Source organism: Trichomycterus rosablanca, chromosome 3 (assembly GCF_030014385.1).
Source record: "Trichomycterus rosablanca isolate fTriRos1 chromosome 3, fTriRos1.hap1, whole genome shotgun sequence".
NCBI classification, from domain to species: Eukaryota; Metazoa; Chordata; class Actinopteri; order Siluriformes; family Trichomycteridae; genus Trichomycterus; species Trichomycterus rosablanca.
This window is the reverse complement of record NC_085990.1, coordinates 53,533,104-53,556,310: the sequence shown is the minus strand read 5'-3', so window position 1 is coordinate 53,556,310 and position 23,207 is coordinate 53,533,104. Positions and strand designations below refer to the sequence as shown.

The following is a 23,207-nucleotide window of genomic DNA, read 5'->3' as shown; positions in this document are numbered from 1 at the left end:
TTATTCCTGTAAAAATGCTTTTCAAATAATATAATTAAGAGATTTTATTACTGCAAAAATGCATCACTTTTTTTCAATTAATAAAATTAATAGAATTAATTCAAGAATTTTATCCCTGTAATAATGCATCTCCTTTTTTCAATTAATAGAATAAAATTCAAATAAATTAAATTAAAAATGTATTGTTTTTCCAATTAATAGAATTAAAGAATTTTATCCCTGTAAAAATGCATCACTTTTTTTAATGAATAGAAATAATACAATTAATTAAAAAAGTTTATCTCTGTAAAAATGCAAACTTTCATTAATTCATAGAATTAATAGAATTAAAGAATTCTAGCCATGTGCCGAGGCCCTTCCGACACGTGTGCAGCACCGGCCGCTTCTTTTCACCTGCACCAGGCGGGTTCATGTCACGCACTGATCTCCGTTACCCCCCGTCTCTGTGCAGTGCCATTGCTCAGCCAGCAGAGGTCGTAACTGCAGCCGGCAGTTTCTCAGACATAGCCAATTGTTGTTTGCGTAGCAGAGCTGAGCTTCGAACCCACAGCTTGATAGTCAGCACCGGTGGGCTAGTGTGTTTTTGGGCGCATTCACATGAGAAGCGGCAAAACCGCTTCCGCGCCGCTGTGCCCTCGTTTCCTATGAAGTGTGGCGGTGCTGCTTAGCTTCCCTGACCGATTCACTGATCCGATTTGCCGCTGTCCTTTTCAAAGCTCCTCCAATGAGACGAACTGTTTGATATGAGGCGGTAGAAGCGACAACGCTCAACGTGACTTATTGTACTTATTGTCCATCAGTGGAGGAACTTATGAGCAGTAATAATGAAGAGGAGTTTAGTGCTCCTGTCTCCTTCTTTTACTACATTAAACCACGTTAAGCTTTATTTAGACTCTGGGAGAAGCTGATTCTGATTCTCACAGTTTCTCAGAAGCTGGAGCTGTAACACAAGTTTAAAAGTGAAACAGGGAGGAGAATCCAGATAAACACAGATACATGTGGAGCTGTAACCCTGGATCTGACGCTTATTCCACACTAATGCAGATTCACATGCTGAACAAAGCGGCACCACCTGAGGGAAGGAATATTAGAACATAAAACATGAAAGTATACGAACACAAACAAAATCACTTCATCACAAAGATCATTTAAAACAAAACACTTTTTATTCAGACAGTTTTCGTTTACAAAAATATCAGATATCATTGGACGACAGCACCATACAGAGCTTGTTATATATATATAAAATTATTATATGAAATATAACGGCAGTGAATCAAGCCAATCAACTTTAAATACTCATTAATTCATCCCGGCTGATCGTTTCATTTAATTCCATAAAAGAACACGAGACTTTCACCACTCGGTGGATCATCAGAGAGCAGAAATAAGATGGGTGTGGTCCTGCAGTCGTGCAGTTTTATTCACAAGTCAGATTTTTTTCAAATTGTACAATAAAAAAAATCACCAATAAAAAATATATAAAATAAAAGGAGGTTGTGAATAGCTGCACAATGTGAAGAGTTTACATGCACTGTTATCTGATCCAGTACTTCGTCCAGGGGAGTTTATTTATCGATTATAGATTATCAGCATCTCTATTAGTAGCCCGGCTGTTTACTTTTATACGAAGGAGTGCAAAGTACTGACCATTAAATCTACTGCGCATCACAAAAGTGCAAAAGTCAACAAGAAAGCTGCAGATCCAGGTGATGAAGCTCCTACCATCAGTTCACCAGAAATACACCGATCAGCCATAACATTAAAACCACCTACTTGTTTCTACACTCACTGTCCATGTTATCAGCTCCACTTACCATATAGAAGCACTTTGTAGTTCTACAATTACTGACTGTAGTCTCACAGGACCACCACAGAGCAGGTATTATTTAGGTGGTGGATGATTCTCAGCACTGCACTGACACTGACATGGTGGTGGTGTGTTAGTGTGTGTTGTGCTGGTATGAGTGGATCAGACACAGCAGCGCTGTCACTGCTGGACTGAGAATAGTCCACCAACCAGAAATATCCAGCCGACAGCGCACCGTGGGCGGCGTCCTGTGACCACTGATGAAGGTCTAGAAGATGACCGACTCAAACAGCAGCAATAGATGAGCGATCGTCTCTGACTTTACATCTACAAGGTGGACCGACTAGGTAGGAGCGTCTAATAGAGTGGACAGTGAGTGGACACGGTGTTTAAAAACTCCAGCAGCGCCGCTGTGTCTGATCCACTCGTACCAGCACAACACACACTAACACAGTGAGACTAACAGTGCTGAGAATGATCCACCACCTAAATAATACCTGCTCTGTGGGGGTCCTGACCATTGAAGAACAGGGTGAAACAGATGGACTACAGTCAGTAATTGTAGAACTACAAAGTGCTTCTATATGGAGCTGATTTTTTTTTACCATCAGCAAAAACACAAACCTTTGGTCGTTCTGGCTAAACGTGTAAGAATAAAGTCATAACCCGTGTCAGGGGGTCTCAGACGGGGGTGTAAGAGGAAATACGGCGTGTATCCCAGCTCGTTTTGGAAGCAGACGGGGTTAAAAGCCTTGCTCGAGCCTGGATTTGAACCGACAATCTTCTGATTGACAGCCCAAAGCTCCACCCACTAGGCTAAGGGTAAGGACGACACTAACACTAACACATACGGATATAGATAATCATTTCCTTTATTAACACAGATGCTTTTGGGCACCAGGTTGGTTTATTTGGCACAAAATGGAATAAAAGACATGGAATGAAACGTTACTCTTATTGAGAATGTGCAACTTCATTGGAACATCATTTATTATTATTATTAAGCTGTAAAAGGAAGCACGTTTATCAGATCGTGGTAGTGACCACGTTTGGCACACGGTGGAACAGGACGTCCTCGTGTTTAGGGTCAATCACACATCTAGATCTAGATTTTTGACTATTTATTGATGCATTTTCTTCTATTTTCTCCCAATTTTTATCGTAGTCAATTTGTCTTCCGCTGCAGGTATATTACATATTCGACATTTATCCAAAGCGACTTACAGTACAGTGACAGTATACAGTTTAAGCGATTGAGGGTTTAGGGCCTTGCTCAAGGGCCCAACAGTGGCCACCTGGCAGATGTGGGGCTTGAACCAGCGACCTTCTGATTACTAGTCCAGTACCTCAACCACTAGGCTACAGCTGCCATACAAGAGCCGAGCTGCTGTATGCGATATATAAGGAAACAAAAGTGTGTGTAACCTAGTGGTGAAGGTACTGGACTAGTAATCGAAAGGTCGCTGGTTCCAGCCCCACCACTGCCAGGTTGTCACTGTCACAATACCGTAAATCTTACTGTACAGTACTGTAAAATTTAGTTATGGTCGGGTCAAGTCTGCTAGTAATGCCAGAAAAGTGCAAATGACCGGTGCATTAAATCTCGGGTGCTTATACGGGTAACGATCGGATCTACCCAGGGTGGGAGCGCCGGATACGGATCGCCCGGTGCAGGTGAAAAGGAGCGGTCCAGACTGCACACGTCTCGGAAGGATCGCGTGAAACACACTCGGGTAATCGGATATGACTAAATTGTGAGAAAAATGCATAAACAAACTGAGTAAGAGGGAACCTACAGACTATAGAATCAGCCCTGTACTGACCAAACAACTTATTTTAAACGTTTAATAGTGATACAGGGACGTGAGCGCCACCTCTGATACTTTACTGCCACCTAGAGGAGACAGAGTGGAAGTGCAAGCACTGCATTAACTGTGGAATGGATGGAAGGAGCGCAAACACACGTATTGGCAAGATCTGCAGGAATTAAAAGCACAGTGCGCACCTTAACATAGTAAATAATAACAAATAATAATAAAATAAAATGTTTACTACAGATTAACTAGTAGGGCGACTAAACCAGCGTGATTTTTACTGACTCAGGATTTAGTACAAGTACTGTGGGGACTAAAGCCAACTCATATTTTCCTGCACATATACCTGCTTTTACACCGGATGCCCTAAAAGACTACGCTGTTCGGCCACCCCACCTTAGAACACTAGCCGATCAAGTCTGTGCAGATGCCCGACCGGCTGATAGCACCGAGACTCGAACCTAAAAAGGAGCGGCAGTTAAATCAACAGCACAGTTCCAGTTTGTGCTTTTTGCAATAGACAAACAGCTATGAATCCCTAATTCAACTGATTGTCCTCCCAATTTAGTCATATCCAATTCCCAGATCGTATTTCCACCTCAGTACCGACTGCTTATCACCATCGTTTGGAGGTACGTATCGCGCACACAGAGAGTGCAGCACCATCGACCAGCCAGCAGAGGTCGTAACTGCAGCAGTCATAAGTAATCCCGATAGTAATCCCACCCTCAGTGTAGGCGCCCGTCTATTCGATTTGGGGTTTCTTACGCTCCCATTATGACCGCCCTGGTTATTTTGCCGTCCCCGGCACACACAATATTTTAGAATTGGTCGGATTTAGTCGTATCCAATGCCCCGATCTTATTTCTGCTGCAGACCTCTACTCCAGACTAACACACGCCCCTTTGTCACATGTGCAGTAACAACAATCACCATCGTCTGGAGGTACGTATCGCGCACAGAGAGTGCAGCACCATCGATCCGCCAGCAGAGGTCGTAACTGCAGCGGTCGTAAGTAATCACACCCTGGTAGCACAGCCACCCGGGCCCCATTTGATGTGGGATTTCTTACGCTCCCGTTATCGCCTTCCCCGGCACACACTGGGTATTCCTCTACCGTCCAGGGTCAGTATTTTAGAATCATTGAACAGAACGACTAACAGAAATCGCTTTCACCCCCCCGTGTGGAATGTTGTGGATGGAAACGGAGAAGAATTAGGTTAAAAACAAAAATAAAAATCTACTACAAAAGATAAAAGCTACACAAGAGGTTCAACGTTCCTATAAAACCCACAAAAATACAGTTTTAAGAGGCAAAACAGACACGTGGAATAAAAGTAGATGACAGTAGATTAAAGAAGCATTAAAGATATATACTGTGTTTGTTATTTTGGCGTAAGCTGACAAACATATATAATAAACGTATATATATATATTTAATACATAGATATATAAAATAAGTAATGATATTCAGGTATAAGACGCGTGTTAAAAAATACTTTGGGTTATAAAAGTGGAAAATAATTGGCCCATGTGACAGAAACAAACAATCAGGTAGGAATAATAATATTTACAGCTTGGCGTGTGTGTGTGTGTGTGTGTGTGTGTGTGTTCAGTTATTGGGCGAGTACTTGGGGAAGAGGTAGAAATCTTTACAGAGCGAGCTGGTGAACTCGGACATCTCCTTACAGCGGTGGTGGGCCGAGCCCGGGGCGTGGCCCTCTCTCTCCTTGATCCGGCTGTTCACCTGGCGGAGCACAGAGGGCGTGTTAGCGAGCGGCGGAGCGTATGACCCGTTACTAGCGCCGGCGGGGGGGGGGGGGGTTACCTGGACGAGGATGTCCGACAGGTGTGTGTCTCTGGCTCTCTGTCTCATGGCTGTGTTGAGCTCCTGGATGAACCAGGAACCTTTCTTTGTGTTCCTCATGGCGGCGGTGCCTGCGCGCACACGCACACACACACACACACACACACACATTACCACACAATCAAGACACTCCCGAGAAGAGGGCGTGTCCAAATTCTCAGATCTAACTGTGCTAGCTTAGTGAGCAAAAACGTGTAAGTAGAGCGTCTAAATAATCCGATTATGGCTCCACGTCTGATTAGAATCCTCTCTACTGAGGCAGCTGATCAGGTAGGCGGTATATATACGAACATATAGAGATAAATATATAGTTATAAATGTAAGAATCTATATATTATTGCTTTTATTATAATTTCTTAAGTCATACTGTCAGATCATCCCCCTTTTTAGTCCCGTCTTTTCCCACCCAGCAGACTAGGGGCCGAGTTTGCGTGCTGCACCGCCAATCGTGCCCAGCCGACCGGTAGCAGAGCCGAGATTCAAACCCGAACGACCCGTCACGCCACCTGGGTGCCCGTCTGTTGTGCTTTTAATGCCCCGTTCACTCTGAGAAGTTACGTTTAACCCCTTAACGCCGCTTGTCGCGAATTCGCAACACAGCGCTTTAATTCAGATTGCAGCCGAGAAAGCGTATGCATTCCTCCAATGCCGGTTTGTGCTTATTGAACACGTTCCAAGGAACCTTTTGCAAGCACTAGTTTTGCGGCTGCAAATTTGGAGATATTGTTCAATTTGATGCAGGTTGTGCTAAGATAAAAATACGTAGCACATTATTGATTGCTTCTACAGCTGACATATTGGAATAGATTTCATGTGACGAATATTTTTTCTGTTATTTGAAGTTTTCTGTTTGTCGCGAATTAGCTACATCCGACCATAACGGCTACAATCGGCCATAAAGTCTGCCTATAAATAATGCTGTATTTAGATTGATTTCAGCGCTCACATGCACTTCCTTTAGGAAATGCCATTCTAGTTCATTTGTATAATCATTATAAAATAGCATGTACAGTGTATCACAAAAGTGAGTACACCCCTCACATTTCTGCAAATATTTCATTATATCTTTTCATGGGACAACACTATAGACATGAAACTTGGATATAACTTAGAGTAGTCAGTGTACAGCTTGTATAGCAGTGTAGATTTACTGTCTTCTGAAAATAACTCAACACACAGCCATTAATGTCTAAATAGCTGCCACATAAGTGAGTACACCCCACAGTGAACATGTCCAAATTGTGCCCAAATGTGTCGTTGTCCCTCCCTGGTGTCATGTGTCAAGGTCCCAGGTGTAAATGGGGAGCAGGGCTGTTAAATTTGGTGTTTTGGGTACAATTCTCTCATACTGGCCACTGGATATTCAACATGGCACCTCATGGCAAAGAACTCTCTGAGGATGTGAGAAATAGAATTGTTGCTCTCCACAAAGATGGCCTGGGCTATAAGAAGATTGCTAACACCCTGAAACTGAGCTACGGCATGGTGGCCAAGGTCATACAGCGGTTTTCCAGGACAGGTTCCACTCGGAACAGGCTTCGCCAGGGTCGACCAAAGAAGTCGAGTCCACGTGTTCGGCGTCATATCCAGAGGTTGGGCTTTAAAAAATAGACACATAAGTGCTGCCAGCATTGCTGCAGAGGTTGAAGACGTGGGAGGTCAGCCTGTCAGTGCTCAGACCATACGCCGCACACTGCATCAACTCGGTCTGCATGGTCGTCATCCCAGAAGGAAGCTGACGCACAAGAAAGCCCGCAAACAGTTTGCTGAAGACAAGCAGTCCAAGAACATGGATTACTGGAATGCCCTGTGGTCTGACGAGACCAAGATAAACTTGTTTGGCTCAGATGGTGTCCAGCATGTGTGGCGGCGCCCTGGTGAGAAGTACCAAGACAACTGTATCTTGCCTACAGTCAAGCATGGTGGTGGTAGCATCATGGTCTTGGGCTGCATGAGTGTTGCTGGCACTGGGGAGCTGCAGTTCATTGAGGGAAACATGAATTCCAACATGTACTGTGACATTCTGAAACAGAGCATGATCCCCTCCCTTCGAAAACTGGGCCTCATGGCAGTTTTCCAACAGGATAACGACCCCAAACACAACCTCCAAGATGACAACTGCCTTGTTGAGGAAGCTGAAGGTAAAGGTGATGGACTGAACCCAATTGAGCACCTGTGGCGCATCCTCAAGTGGAAGGTGGAGGAGTTCAAGGTGTCTAACATCCACCAGCTCCGTGATGTCATCATGGAGGAGTGGAAGAGGATTCCAGTAGCAACCTGTGCAGCTCTGGTGAATTCCATGCCCAGGAGGGTTAAGGCAGTGCTGGATAATAATGGTGGTCACACAAAATATTGACACTTTGGGCACAATTTGGACATGTTCACTGTGGGGTGTACTCACTTATGTTGCAGCTATTTAGACATTAATGGCTGTGTGTTGAGTTATTTTCAGAAGACAGTAAATCTACACTGCTATACAAGTTGTACACTGACTACTCTAAGTTATATCCAAGTTTCATGTCTATAGTGTTGTCCCATGAAAAGAGATAATAAAATATTTGCAGAAATGTGAGGGGTGTACTCACTTTTGTGATACACTGTATGTATGTATGTGTGTATATATATATTATTATCATTATTATTATTACTGTGTGGAGTTTGCATGTTCTCCCTGTGTCCGTGTGGGTTTCCTCCGGGTGCTCCGGTTTACTCCCACAGTCCAATGACGTGCAAGTGAGGTGAATTGGAGACACTAAATTGTCCATGACTGTGCTTGATATAAACTTGAGAACTGATGAATCTTGTGTAATGAGTAACTACTGTTCCTGTCATGAACGTAACCAAAGTGTAAAACATGACGTTAAAATCCTAATAAACAAACTATATTATTATATGTATTGTGTATTATTATATTATTATGACATATACAGTATATGTGAATGTATATGTATGTATGTTAGTCTACATACCTGAATTTATATCTATTTTATGTGCTATGGACAAATTTACAATCTCCACTTAATGTAGCATCGGCTTTAAAGCAAAAACACAAATAATTAATTTTTTTATGTAATTATAAATAAATTCAGGCATTAAGGGGTATTGGCTTTTTACGATTTCTGGCTTTACATGCACGTCCTTAATTTTATATATTCGTGATAAAGTATCACAAATCATCGTTTCGTTGAGTATCGTCGTTGCGTCGTTTGGACTGAGGACCTCTGGGCTAGTCGCCGCCTTTCCCTGCTGTATTTAGGGTATTTGGCGTTCGACAGAGGCTGCCGTCATGCACAAATAAGCAGACGAAGGTTACGGTGGACTGTATCGGAGAAGTGGCGCGGCCGTGGGTTCTCACAGCGGCGTATTAGCCGAAGAACAAAGAACAGAACTGTGGGCCTCCCTGTACACTGCTCTAGTGACGTTACAGTTTCAGCACTTCTGTGGTAACCGTCGTTTCTTTATTGGCTTAACAACACACGTCGCCCATCTCTGTACCTTCCACTTCAGCTGTGCTCTATGACTATGGGGATTTAACGCACAAGCCCTACAGAGGGGGGCATCCTCGCCCCTATCAGGTACAAGTGAGCGAGTCGACTGGGAACGCCTGACCTCTGCGGTCTGCACAGAGACGGGGATAATGCGTGATCTCCACGTGAAAATACGATCGTGTGATTGGATACGACTAGATTGGGAGGAAAGATTGAGGAGGTAAAGTACAGGACTATCTGTCCGGCTGCCACTGTTGGGCCCTTGAGCAAGGCCCCTAACCCTGACTTGCTTGCAATGTATACAGTCTAAATTATAAGTCATTTTAGATGGATGCACACTCTCACTCACTCACTGTCTTAAGCACTTATTCAATTAGGGTCGCAGGACACACACACACACACCCATTCACCTACAGGGCGATTCAGTGTCTCCAATTAACCTGACTGCATGTTTTTGGACTGTGGGAGGAAACCGGAGCACCCGGAAGGGAGAACATGCAAACTCCACACAGAAAGGACCCGGACCGGACCGCCCCGCCTGGGAATCAAACCCAAGACCTTGTTACTGTGAGGTGACAGTGCTTACCCACTAAGCCACCGTATATCTTTATATTTATATATGTACAATATATATATATATGAATATTTTAAACGTAAGCAGGTACACACTGAAACCTTTGAGCGTGGCGAATCCGCAGATCATGTCGGATCTCTGGGGCAGCTTCACCATCAGCCGCTCTCCCTCCTCGCTGGCTCTGTTCTGTATCTGGCCGTTGTCCTCTCTCCCGGCGTCCCCCTGCGTCACGTCGTCGCCGTCCAGCTGGTCCACGCCGCAGTCCATGTCCTCTGAAACGGAGCACGGCGAGGGTTAAGAGCACGCCGGGTGGTTTACGGGGCAGCAGGCGGGAGCTACACTGACCTCCTCTACAGGCCTGGACGAAGAACATCTTGGGCTTGTTCTGGAGCAGGGCGCAGCGGGAGTTATCGAACATCTCGAACACCCACTCCAACTGGAACGGAGACGGAGGGAGAGGTTACACACGAACTCATCTTTACTTTATTGTAGTTTGTAAACATAAACACACTCCAGAACAATCAGGACGGGGGCGCAATAAAAATATTCAGTGTGTTTTCAAAATTGGAGTTCATAGTTGGCTTGGTTTGGTCGGCAGTTCATGTTTTGCCATATTTAAAATTAAATATTTATACTTCCAATAGCGTTAACATACTACCCAGGTCATGAACAAGATTTTTGTAATTTTTATTGTAAGTGGGCTAAAGCACTTAATGAAAAGTATTCTAACAGAAATGTAAATGCTGAAATTTGATTCTTTTATTAAACCATGTAACTTGGATAGATGCGATGCTGGCGTGACCACAGTGCACACATCTGATGTTGCTCACAGTGGTCCAAGGGACCGGTCAGGGAGTTTGTGTGTTTGCTCAGACACATGAAAAATTAGAGGGAACATTGCAGATACCCCTTTTCCACCGACGCGGCACGGTGTTTCCACCGGAAAGAAGAGGTTCCAGACAGTGAACTAGCGGGTCGATCTGGCACCACAGGATACTTGGTTTTTCAGCCCGAACCGTGACGTCCGTCAGTGGGCGCGTCATGTTGTACAGCATAGCGACAGCAACAATGCCGTCAGCTGGGGTCTCGTATGGAGCTTAATGCTGCATCTTTATCTTTTAAACTTCACCTGATTACATTTTGAACCAGTTTGCCGCTGATATTTTCAAAGCGCCTTTAAAAAGATGAACTGTGTGATATTACGAGATAAAAGTGACCCGGACAGAACGAAACGTGAAGCTTTTTCATCTCCCCGAGCTGCAGAAACACACGTGAAGTAAATCCAGTTAAACACTGATACATGTTGAGCTGTTAGACTGGATTTGATGGTTATTTCACACAGATAAATGTTCGTGTTGTGGAACTTTAATGATGTTTTATCTCTCGAGTCGAGCGCTGAGCAAATCGGTTATTTGCGCCGAGAGTCGCGGTGAGACCGAAGCGCAAAACGCTTCTCACGTCAATAAACTAAAGAAAACAACAACTGATACAAACACGTCACGTCTTCTTATCACCGATATTTGATTGATGTTTTTACATAAAAACCAACATCTGTAACAGCAGCACAAATGCTCGCACATGATCTACACACTCCGCCATGATATTACTACTCTTAACTCTTAGTAAGTAACGCCCACCGATGATGACGCTGCTTGGTTCCCAAAAACTGGTGGAAACGCGCGTCGGTTCTCTACAGAACACCAAGGTTCAGAGAAACCTGAACAGAACCGGTTCAAGAACCATGGTTTTGTTGGTGGAAAAGGGGTATCTGTGTACCTGAGTTTCAGGTTGCATTTCGTAATGCAGCGGCGGACTGTGTCAAGTAACGACGGTTTTCTGAAGTACCCCCGAGCCCATGTGGCTGTATTTATCACACAGCGACGCTGTCCGAGAGCTCAGTAGGGGGTTCCGGCTCTTTTCACAATATCATGAACAGTAGATGGTGAAAGACTAGGACTAAGACTAGGGAAATGTTCTTTTTGAACTAGCTGACGATTCTCTCGTGTAGTTTGGAACACAGTGGTGAGCCACAACCTATTGTTGCTATTATAAGCGGACGCTTTTATCCACAGTGACGTACAGTACTGTGACAGTCACTGTGAGCAACTGAGCGTTAAGGGCCTTGCTCAAGGGCCCAACCTGGCAGTTGTGGGGCTTGAACTGGCGACCTTTCGATAACTAGTCCAGTACCTTAACCGCTAGGCTACACCTGCCCTTGTACAGACTGATCACCTGTTTATAAATGATATACTATGGCATTCTATCGATCTAGGGCAGGTGTAGCATAGCGATTAAGGTACTGGACTAGTAATCGAAAGGTCGCTGGTTCAAGCCCCACCACCATCAGCAAGGACCTTAACCCTCAATTTCTTAGACTGTATACGGTCACAGTACTGTAAGTCACTTTGGATTAAAGCGTCTCCTCCTAAATGTGTAAATTCTATCAACTTCTTACTTTTATTTTGCCTTCGTCCCAACTTTTTTGAAGCAATGAAACCACCTGATGGACTTATAGGGTCAAAATGAACTTATAGGGTATATTAGTGGCTGTGAGGTGTTCTAGCCCGTCTGACCTCCAGCAGATTTCCGTCCACACCGTAGATGGAACCCTCCACTCCATGAGAGAGCAAACTCACGGCGCAGCAGTCGAACCCGGCGTGCTCTGACCGCTGGACGAACTGCTCTATACACGTCCTCATGGCCTAAAACAGACGGGAGAGCAGAGCTTTAACACCATCGCGTTTTAATCCTAACGGTTTCCACATCATGACGAATCGCTCGCGGATTTAAAGCACGATAAAGACGCTGGCTGAGAGCTGAAGGGCAAGTGAGAAGAACCTGTGCAGAGAGGTCCTTGTGCAGAGAAACCGTGAAGTCCAGCTCTGTGAAGAGTCTCCTCAGCACCTCCTCGTCCACCTCGCCCCCCCTCCGCGTGTCCAGCTCCGTCAGCTCGGGGTCGAAGTGGACGTTACTCAGCACCAGCGCCAGGCCGCGGGGACTGGAGCTCATCGGGTACGCCTGAGGGGAACGGGGAGAGGTGAGGTGCTGAAACGGTGTGTGTGTGTGTGTGTGTGTGTGTGTGTACCTGTGCAAGGTGAGACAGGTAGAAGTCCTCTGTGCAGGGAAGCACCGCAGTGGTCACCGGACTGTCCGCGTCCAAGCACATCTCCATCGACTCTGAAAGATGGAGCCAATGATTTAACCAGCCTGCATTTCCTCCCAATTTAGTCATATCCAACTCCCTGATTGTATTTCTGTGTTCTAGCTGGGGGGCCCCTGAGAGCCCAAACAGAAGTGTTTAAATTACTGGGTGTTTGGAACACAATATTAAAATGAAATATTCTTTATTTACAGTGTCCATAAAATTAGGAACAGTCCTGAAGTATCGAGCTGATTTAAAAGGCTCAGGATATTTTGGCTCCGGGGGTCTCAGGGGCCCCTGAACAGAACATGAGCGTTAAACACATATACTCACCCTGGGTGCGAGATCTTTTGGCAAGCATGGCATTCTCCTGAGTCGAAAGAGGAAGCGCCGGGTCTGGAAACCTCTGCAAACAAACGAAACCAGTCAGGATTAAAAAAACGTTTCTTACATGTAAATACATTCATGAAAGAGTCGGAGCCTCAGGGTTTATTATTATTATTATTATTTATAATAACGGCTGAATGCTTTTCTCTGCTGGTTTGGTGACTCAGATCAGAAATTATAATGTGTGTATGTGTGTATACTATATATACCTGTATATGTATGTGTGTGTATAAGTACATGTGTGTGCATGTGTATACATGTGCCTGTGTGTGTATGTACAGTGTATCACAAAAGTGAGTACACCCCTCACATTTCTGCAGATATTTAAGTATATCTTTTCATGGGACAACACTGACAAAATGACACTTTGACACAATGAAAAGTAGTCTGTGTGCAGCTTATATAACAGTGTAAATTTATTCTTCCCTCAAAATAACTCAATATACAGCCATTAATGTCTAAACCACCGGCAACAAAAGTGAGTACACCCCTTAGTGAAAGTTCCTGAAGTGTCAATATTTTGTGTGGCCACCATTATTTCCCAGAACTGCCTTAACTCTCCTGGGCATGGAGTTTACCAGAGCTTCACAGGTTGCCACTGGAATGCTTTTCCACTCCTCCATGACGACATCACGGAGCTGGCGGATATTCGAGACTTTGCGCTCCTCCACCTTCCGCTTGAGGATGCCCCAAAGATGTTCTATTGGGTTTAGGTCTGGAGACATGCTTGGCCAGTCCATCACCTTTACCCTCAGCCTCTTCAATAAAGCAGTGGTTGTCTTAGAGGTGTGTTTGGGGTCATTATCATGCTGGAACACTGCCCTGCGACCCAGTTTCCGGAGGGAGGGGATCATGCTCTGCTTCAGTATTTCACAGTACATATTGGAGTTCATGTGTCCCTCAATGAAATGTAACTCCCCAACACCTGCTGCACTCATGCAGCCCCAGACCATGGCATTCCCACCACCATGCTTGACTGTAGGCATGACACACTTATCTTTGTACTCCTCACCTGATTGCCGCCACACATGCTTGAGACCATCTGAACCAAACAAATTAATCTTGGTCTCATCAGACCATAGGACATGGTTCCAGTAATCCATGTCCTTTGTTGACATGTCTTCAGCAAACTGTTTGCGGGCTTTCTTGTGTAGAGACTTCAGAAGAGGCTTCCTTCTGGGGTGACAGCCATGCAGACCAAGTTGATGTAGTGTGCGGCGTATGGTCTGAGCACTGACCGGCTGACCCCCCACCTTTTCAATCTCTGCAGCAATGCTGACGGCACTCCTGCGCCTATCTTTCAAAGACAGCAGTTGGATGTGACGCTGAGCACGTGCACTCAGCTTCTTTGGACGACCAACACGAGGTCTGTTCTGAGTGGACCCTGCTCTTTTAAAACGTTGGATGATCTTGGCCACTGTGCTGCAGCTCAGTTTCAGGGTGTTGGCAATCTTCTTGTAGCCTTGGCCATCTTCATGTAGCGCAACAATTCGTCTTTTAAGATCCTCAGAGAGTTCTTTGCCATGAGGTGCCATGTTGGAACTTTCAGTGACCAGTATGAGCGAGTGTGAGAGCTGTACTACTAAATTGAACACACCTGCTCCCTATGCACACCTGAGACCTAGTAACACTAACGAGTCACATGACATTTTGGAGGGAAAATGACAAGCAGTGCTCAATTTGGACATTTAGGGGTGTAGTCTCTTAGGGGTGTACTCACTTTTGTTGCCGGTGGTTTAGACATTAATGGCTGTATATTGAGTTATTTTGAGGGAAGAATAAATTTACACTGTTATATAAGCTGCACACAGACTACTTTTCATTGTGTCAAAGTGTCATTTTGTCAGTGTTGTCCCATGAAAAGATATACTTAAATATCTGCAGAAATGTGAGGGGTGTACTCACTTTTGTGATACACTGTATATATATATATGCACATGTATATACTGTATGCATGTGCTGTACGTTCGGGCACAGGAGGAGATTAGATCTGAAATCATTTGTGTGCTGAAGTGCAGAAGTGCATCTCTGTTATAGTAGAGCGTCTAAATAATCTGATTATGAGCTGCATGTCTTATTAGAATCCGGGTAGATGGTGGGGAGCAGGTTTCAGACTCACCTCCTGGGTTCTCTTGATCTTAGCGGGTGAGCTGTCCCGTGTGAACGAGACGTCGCCCTCGCTGTGTGTACGCAGCCTCTGTAATCACACACACACACACGTCAGGAACACACACACACACACACACACACACACACACACGTGTGGTTTCTCACGTTCCCTCACCTCGTGCTCTCTGAAGAGAACGAGCTGGTCGTAGAGGTGCTTCTGTTCCGTCTCCTGGAGGGCCTCGCAGAAAGCGCCGAAGGCCTGGGGGCCACGCTTGGGGAGGAGAAACAGCAGGCGGCTGCTCCGCTTCTCGGACGTGGACTCCACCTGCGCGATTTAAGGTCACCACAAGGTCAGACACTCGCCGTATGCCGTCGGATAACACGGCTGACCCTGCGCTCTGAACCCAACTTCCAAACGAGCCTGGGTATGTATGAGGGCAGGTGTATAGATGTGTATACGAGCAGTGGTAGCTCAGTGGTAAGCAGTAATTAGAAGGTTGCCGGTTCAAGGCCCACCACTGCTAAGTTGCCACTGCTGGGCCCCTGAGCAAGGCCCTAAACCCTTTGGATGAAAGCATCCGCTAAATGCCGCGAATGTAAATGTATGTTTACATTGATCAGCCATAACATTAAAACCACCTCCTTGTTTCTACACCCATGTTATCAGCTCCACTTACCATATAGAAGCACTTTGTAGTTCTACAATTACTGACTGTAGTCCATCTGTTTCTCTGCATGCTTTGTTACCCCCTTTCACCCTGTTCTTCAATGGTTATTATTTAGGTGGTGGATCATTCTCAGCACTGCAGTGACACTGAAGTGGATCAGACACAGCAGCGCTGCTGGAGTTTTTAAACACCGTGTCCACTCACCGTCCACTCTATTAGACGCTCCTACCTAGTCGGTCCACCTTGTAGATGTAAAGTCAGAGACGATCGCTCATCTATTGCTGCTGTTTGAGTCGGTCATCTTCTAGACCTTCATCAGTGGTCACAGGACGCTGCCCACGGGGCGCTGTCGGCTGGATGTTTGTGGTTGGTGGACTATTCTCAGTCCAGCAGTGACAGACTGATCCGCTCATACCAGCACAACACACACTAACACACCACCACCATGTCAGTGTCACTGCAGTGCTGAGAATCATCCACCACCTAAATAATACCTGCTCTGTGGTGGTCCTGTGGGGGTCCTGACCATTGAAGAACAGGGTGAAACAGATGGACTACAGTCAGTAATTGTAGAACTACAAAGTGCTTCTATATGGTAAGTGGAGCTGATAACATGGACAGCGAGTGTAGAAACAAGGAGGTGGCAGGAAGCAGATCCCTAATGTGTTAGTGGTACCTCACCAGGATGCTTTCGGCCATGTTCTCGGTGAGGGTGTCCCGCTGCTGTAAACAATGAACGAGCAGCTCGTTCACCACCATCTCTTTACAGAGCTGGACAGAATTCCTCCTGAGCGTCAACTTGTCCAGCTCGTTCATGCCAAACTTGCCCAGCATGGTGCTGCTGCTGCTGCTGCTGCTGAGGGTCGTGCTGGAGAAACGGAGGGAAAGACGTACGATTGACGACAAGGACAGACGCAGAGTAGCAACACGTCCATGTCTGTAATATCGCTTCATATCAACTCTTCAATCGTAGAACAGAGGGATGGATTCAGGGCTTTACTCGTACTCTTATTAGTCGTATCCAATTCCTCGATTGTGTTTTACCTCCACTTTTGACCGAGGAGAGCCATGACTAACACACGACCGCTTCTTTTCACCTGCACGAGGCGGGTCCATACGGAGATCCGTATCGTGCACGGAGAGTCACGCACTGATCCCCATCATCCCCCGTCTCTGTGCAGCCAGCAGAGGTCGTAACTGCAGCAGTTATAAGGGAATCCCTACAGCATTCCCACCCTCGGACGAGCCCGGGCGGTAGTAGATCCGTCAGCTCTGATGTGCTAGCGTGTTTTACCTCACATTATTATACTTAGTTATAATAAATAAGTGTGTTATGAACGTAAGCACTTAATAAGAAACGTCATCTCAACAGAATCCTTAATACATTAATGAAGATGGATAGAAATGAACTGACACACAGAGATAAACTGAACCAACAGTCTAAGATCAGAAAGTCTACAGTCTATATATAAATTATTGCATTTTTATTATTATTTTTATTTTAATTCATTTCTTAGCCATTAATGTGCACCTGATATGAATTAGATCTTTTCCCAAGACTCAGATCAGCCATAACATTAAAACCACCTCCTTGTTTCTACACTCACTGTCCATTTTATCAGCTCCACTCACCATATAGAAGCACTTTGTAGTTCTACAATTACTGACTGTAGTCCATCTGTTTCACCCTGTTCTTTAATGGTCAGGACCACCACAGAGCAGGTATTATTTAGGTGGTGGATGATTCTCAGCACTGCAGTGACACTGACATGGTGGTGGTGTGTTAGTGTGTGTTGTGCTGTGCTGGTATGAGCGGATCAGTCTGTCACTGCTGGACTGAGAATAGTCCACCAACCAAAAACATCCAGCCGACAGCGCCCCGTGGGCGGCGTCCTGTGACCACTGATGAAGGTCTAGAAGATGAGCGACTCGAACAGCAGCAATAGATGAGCGATCGTCTCTGACTTTACATCTACAAGGTGGACCGACTAGGTAGGAGCGTCTAATAGAGTGGACAGTGAGTGGACACGGTGTTTAAAAACTCCAGCAGCGATGCTGTGTCTGATCCACTCATACCAGCACAACACACACTAACACACCACCACCATGTCAGTGTCACTGCAGTGCTGAGAATCATCCACCACCTAAATAATACCTGCACTGTGGTGGTCCTGTGGGGGTCCTGACCATTGAAGAACAGGGTGAAACAGATGGACTACAGTCAGTAATTGTAGAACTACAAAGTGTTTCTATATGGTAAGTGGAGCTGATAACATGGACAGTGAGAGTAGAAACAAGGAGGTGGTTTTAATGTTATGGCTGATCGTACTAAACTAGAGGGTTTACATTTGTTTGCGGTGGCCTCGGGGGCACGTTTGTAACGTAACACATATTTACATACATGTAAATAAAACAGGTCCAGTCTGGGTTTGTCTTTTTCAGTTGATTTTTTCCCCCCCAAGTGAGTAATACACAAAATGATTTTACTGTAGTACTTCAGTCTGTTGCCCACACCCATCACTTCTTTGGCAGGTTCTCCCGGTGCATATTTGGTCTCCCTCTCTTCATCCTCCATCTGGTTTTGTTTGTAAGCTGTATCTAATCTGCACGGCGCTCCATAGCGCTTTTAGTGCCGGACGATATTATATGATTTGCGCCCTACTGAAACCTACAGCTGTTGTATCAACTGTGCTACGGTATGGCGGTATATGAACAATCCATACTGGACGAGGAATCGATCTAATCCTTCACGTTTCTGACTGGACCTCACTATTAACGCTCTGAATTTCAGTCGATACTGAGCCGGGTGGAGGACGGGAGCGTCAGTCGATATCAGAGTTTTAGAATGTCAGTCCTGAAACACTGTGGTGAACTAGGACACTTTAAAGTCCACAGATGTTTCTGACAGCCTGTCTTTAGACTTGTGGGAGGAAACCGGAGCACCCAGAGGAAACCCACGCCCAAACGCAGGCCCTTCGTGCTGTGAGGTGACAGCGCTAACCATCAAGCCACCATGCCACCTCCAACCTAGTCTTTAATTTTTTACATATATATATTCTACTTTATTTAACGGGGGGCACATTTATTAACATTTATGGTTTGGATTAATACTAAGTGTAACACTGCACAGCCAGACTTACACTACATGGCCAAAAGTATGTAGACACCCGTCGTAATGACTGAATTTTGTCATTTCTGCCACACTCACTGCTAACAGGTGTATACAAATAATACAAGGTAAATCATGCGCTTTTAACATTGTACTAACAGTTTGGGGAATCCCCTCGTCTAATTCTGCATGATTTTGCTCCTGAGCCCAAAGCGTGCTCTGGTTTCCTTAACACCCAACCCTCTATTGATTGAATGGGCACAAATTCCCATAGATACACTCTAAAGACCTGTAGAAAGGCTTTTCTTTGTACAGAAAAGAGGATTATATTAGGGCTACAGAATGTCTGACTAGCTCCTAATCAGGTGTCCCAATATTTTTGACCATATTGTGAATCTGGGGCTACATTTTTTTGCACGAATACTTTGATTATTAATTTATTTAATTACCTGCAGAAGATAATTATACATCTAATGATGGTTACTTTGACAATACAGAGGAGAAAACCGCATTGGGATTAATTACAGCACTAATCAGCACTAATGCAAGGTGCATACTAGCATACTCGGTAGTATACGTACTTAGAACAGTACCAGCGGAGTATTAGACTAGTATGCATACTTTTTATTAGACTAGTATGCAATCTGGGACGCAGCTCAATTTTAAGATTAGACTTTATTTTAGACTAGATTTTAGGCTAACTAGAATTAAAACAGCTTACCTTGTTTTGTGGGCGTGTAGTTCTGCTGTTTTTAAGTAAACAAGCGAAGTAGATGTGACCAACTTTCAGGAACAGAAACTTTTTCCAAGCGGACCAGCTATTAATATTTATTATCCACCGCAGAAGCACAATCACAAACTCTAGAATTAAAAAATAAACATATAAAACATATTTTAACACACTCTAAACATCCGAACTGCAGCTGGATGCAGCTGGACGGCATATGAAGTCCGCTAAGCTAAAGGCTATCTGGTTGGCTAGCTTGATGCTAATTGTTTATTAGCTAGATTAGCCCGCGCTCAAATGAAAACAAACCAAAGCGGCTAGCCGTGCTGGCTAACTCCGCTAGCATGCCGCGCTAGCACAGTGCACGGCGTTAGCGCTTTTGTGAATAAAAATACTCCCGCAGAAACACGAACCTGCTTCAAATAAACTCGCTGCAAGAAATTTAAACAATTTAAAATAATAACTGACAGTAGAAGGAGCGTCCTGCACAAACTTCCGCCATCAAACAGCGAATGAAAATGTTTCCCCTCCTACTTACTTTAACTAGCGAGCTAAACATGACCGTGATTAGTTACTGCCACATACTGGATTTATCACCTCATTCATTCATTTATTCCTTTATTTATTCATTTATTTACTTATTTATTCATTCATTCGTTTTCAGTAATCAGGGTCGCGGTGTGGTGGGTCCACATCCTGCCAGGAAACACTGGGTGCATGGCAGATCTCTTTCTCACACATTACCTTTACCTTCATTAGATTACCAACACACCTACTGGCATTTTCCATGAGATAGACAGTAATTAATTCACTTTCCTTCACCACAACATCTCAACACCAGAAATATTCACCCTGTACTGGGCGTCAATCCGCCCCAGGGCACCATAAACTCACTCACTTACACCTAGAGGCAATTTACAAACCCACCTACTGGCATTTTCCATGAGGTAGACAGTAATTCATTCGCTTTCGGTCATCACAACATCTCAACACCAGAAATATTCACCCTGTACTGAGCGCCAATCCACCTCAGGGCACCAAACACTCTCTTACTCACACCTAGAGGCAATTTACCAACCCACCTACTGGCATTCTTCATGAGGTAGACAGTAATTCATTCACTTTCGGTCACCACAACATCTCAACGGGAAATATTCACCCTGGACTGGGCGCCAATCCACCTCAGGGCACCATAAACTCACTCACTTACACCTAGAGGCAATTTACCAACCCACCTACTGGCATTTTCCATGAGGTAGACAGTAATTAATTCACTTTCCTTCACCACAACATCGCAACAGGAAACATGCACCCTGGACTAAGCACCAATCCACTATACACTCTGTCGTTCACACTTAGGGGCAATTTACCAACACACCTACTGGCATTTTCCATGAGGTAGACAGTACATTTAAATTTTCAGCATTTAGCAGACGCTTTTTTCCAAAGCGACTTACACAATGAGCTGAACACGATGAGCAATTGAGGGTTAAGGGTCTTGCTCAGGTGGCGGGGCTTGAACCGGCAACCTTCTGTTTCAATATTCTGCTCATTCCTTATGCCTTCATCCAGCGTGTTTGCATTCTACCAATGTACAGCCATACTGTAGATTACACTACAATCAGTTAATACGATCTCTGTGTAAAATACAGACTGTGTACACCGTGCAACACCAACGCCACTAAATCCTCGTAACAATTTTTTATATTACATAAAAATACATACAAATATACATACATAAAAGAAAACACACATACACACAAATTTAGTTCGTGTTTTCAAATTTTGGCCACGATCCACTAACCGTCTATTGGTTCTCCATAACATTATAATTACAGTTACTACTACTACCATCACCAATAATACTATTATTACAACAACTATAATAGAAATAAAAATCATTATTATGAGTAATTATGATTATTTACACTTAATATTTTACAGTATGTCTGTTCTAAAATGTCTCTAATTACCCTGTGTTGAGTACCTAGAATAGTATTTTATTATTGATATATTATTCTGAATAATTACTGATTATTAATCTTTTTTTTTTTTTTTTGCATTAGTAGCGTAATATTTTAACCACCGCTGCAATTTACTGCTCCCACTTCTTTACCGTCATGTTTTTGTTGTTACTCTACTACTCATAACGACTATATTACTCTTACTAACTCAGTGCTTTATAGAACCCCATAAACATACACCACTATAAACATTATTAATCATGTGTTATAAGACACCACCTGCCAATCTTTAATCAGCTGTACTTATGTAACCTTGCTTATAATTGTTGTAAGAACATGTAAAGTACATCTCTACACACACACACAAAAACACAACCAGTTTTTCCTAATATTTATAACTGATAAATATAACTAAATTATAACTCGGAACACGCGCACACGATAGAATAAAAAATAAATAAAAAAATAAATAAAATTTAAAAAGTGCCCATTTCATTGGAAGCATGTAAGTGGCTCTTAAAAGAGCCTTTGTGGATAATTGGATGGAGTGGGTTCGTTTAAGCACGCTCTCCGCGAATACGGCGGGCCAGCTGGATGTCCTTAGGCATGATGGTCACCCTCTTGGCATGGATGGCGCACAGGTTGGTGTCCTCGAACAGGCCGACCAGGTAAGCCTAACTGGCCTCCTGCAGAGCCAACAGTAATTCATTCACTTGGGTCACCACAACATCTTAACAGGAAACATGCACCCTGGACTGAGCTGCAATCTACCCCAGGGCACCATAATCTCACACACTCACACCTAGAGGCAATTTGCCAACCAACCTACTGGCATTTTTCATTCACTTTCGTTCACCACGACATCTCAACAGGAAATATTCACCATGGACTGAGCGCCAATCCACCTCAGGGCACCAAATACTCTCTTACTCACACCTAGAGGCAATTTGCCAACCCACCTACTGGCATTTTTCATTCACTTTCGTTCACCACGACATCTCAACAGGAAATATTCACCATGGACTGAGCGCCAATCCACCTCAGGGCACCAAATACTCTCTTACTCACACCTAGAGGCAATTTGCCAACCCACCTACTGGCATTTTTCATTCACTTTCGTTCACCACGACATCTCAACAGGAAATATTCACCATGGACTGAGCGCCAATCCACCTCAGGGCACCAAATACTCTCTTACTCATACCTAGAGGCAATTTACCAACCCACTTGCTGGCATTCTTCATGAGGTAGACAGTAATTCATTCACTCTCGGTCACCACAACATCTCAACGGGAAATATTCACCCTGGACTGAGCGCCAATCCACCTCAGGGCACCATAAACTCACTCACTTACACCTAGAGGCAATTTACCAACCCACCTACTGGCAATGTTCACGAGCTAAACAGCAATTCATTCACTTTTGGTCACCACAACATCTCAGCTAGAGGGGTCAGGTCCCACCAGGAAACATTCACCCTGTACTGAACGCCAATCCACCTCAGGACACCACACACTCTCTCATTACATCTAGAGGCAATTTACCAAC

General features: G+C 44.4%; 1 protein-coding gene across 3 annotated transcripts; it reads right to left on the bottom strand.

Annotated features, from left to right (window-relative positions):
- Positions 1–1,147: 1,147 nt before the first annotated feature.
- Positions 1,148–20,527, bottom strand: casp2 (caspase 2, apoptosis-related cysteine peptidase). 3 transcript variants are annotated; one of them, XM_062991473.1, is made up of 12 exons: positions 20,468–20,527; positions 19,690–19,829; positions 15,367–15,516; positions 15,202–15,279; positions 13,029–13,101; positions 12,639–12,730; positions 12,392–12,571; positions 12,127–12,255; positions 9,899–9,989; positions 9,649–9,825; positions 5,453–5,562; positions 1,148–5,371 (listed from the first exon to the last, which is right to left on the bottom strand). In XM_062991473.1, exons 1-12 carry the CDS (start codon positions 20,475–20,477, stop codon positions 5,237–5,239), a joined length of 1,365 nt encoding a protein of 454 aa, XP_062847543.1. In that variant the 5' UTR covers positions 20,478–20,527; the 3' UTR covers positions 1,148–5,236. The 3 variants fall into 3 exon arrangements, with proteins under 3 accessions (XP_062847543.1, XP_062847542.1, XP_062847544.1); XM_062991472.1 differs by lacking the exon at positions 20,468–20,527 and adding an exon at positions 16,541–16,727 and having other exon boundaries at positions 19,690–19,779; XM_062991474.1 differs by lacking the exon at positions 20,468–20,527 and adding an exon at positions 16,541–16,727 and having other exon boundaries at positions 9,655–9,825; positions 19,690–19,779.
- Between the last annotated feature and the right edge of the window lie 2,680 nt (positions 20,528–23,207).

Excerpts from the sequence above, each read along its gene's own strand:
- casp2 (XM_062991472.1), bottom strand. The coding sequence starts at position 16,693 with ATGCTGGGCAAGTTTGGCATGAACGAGCTGGACAAGTTGACGCTCAGG. Across the intron at positions 12,731-13,028 it reads CAAAAGATCTCGCACCCAGG|AGTCGATGGAGATGTGCTTG; the intron begins GTGAGTATATGT and ends TCCATCTTTCAG. Across the intron at positions 12,572-12,638 it reads ACCTGTCTCACCTTGCACAG|GCGTACCCGATGAGCTCCAG; the intron begins GTACACACACAC and ends CGTTCCCCTCAG.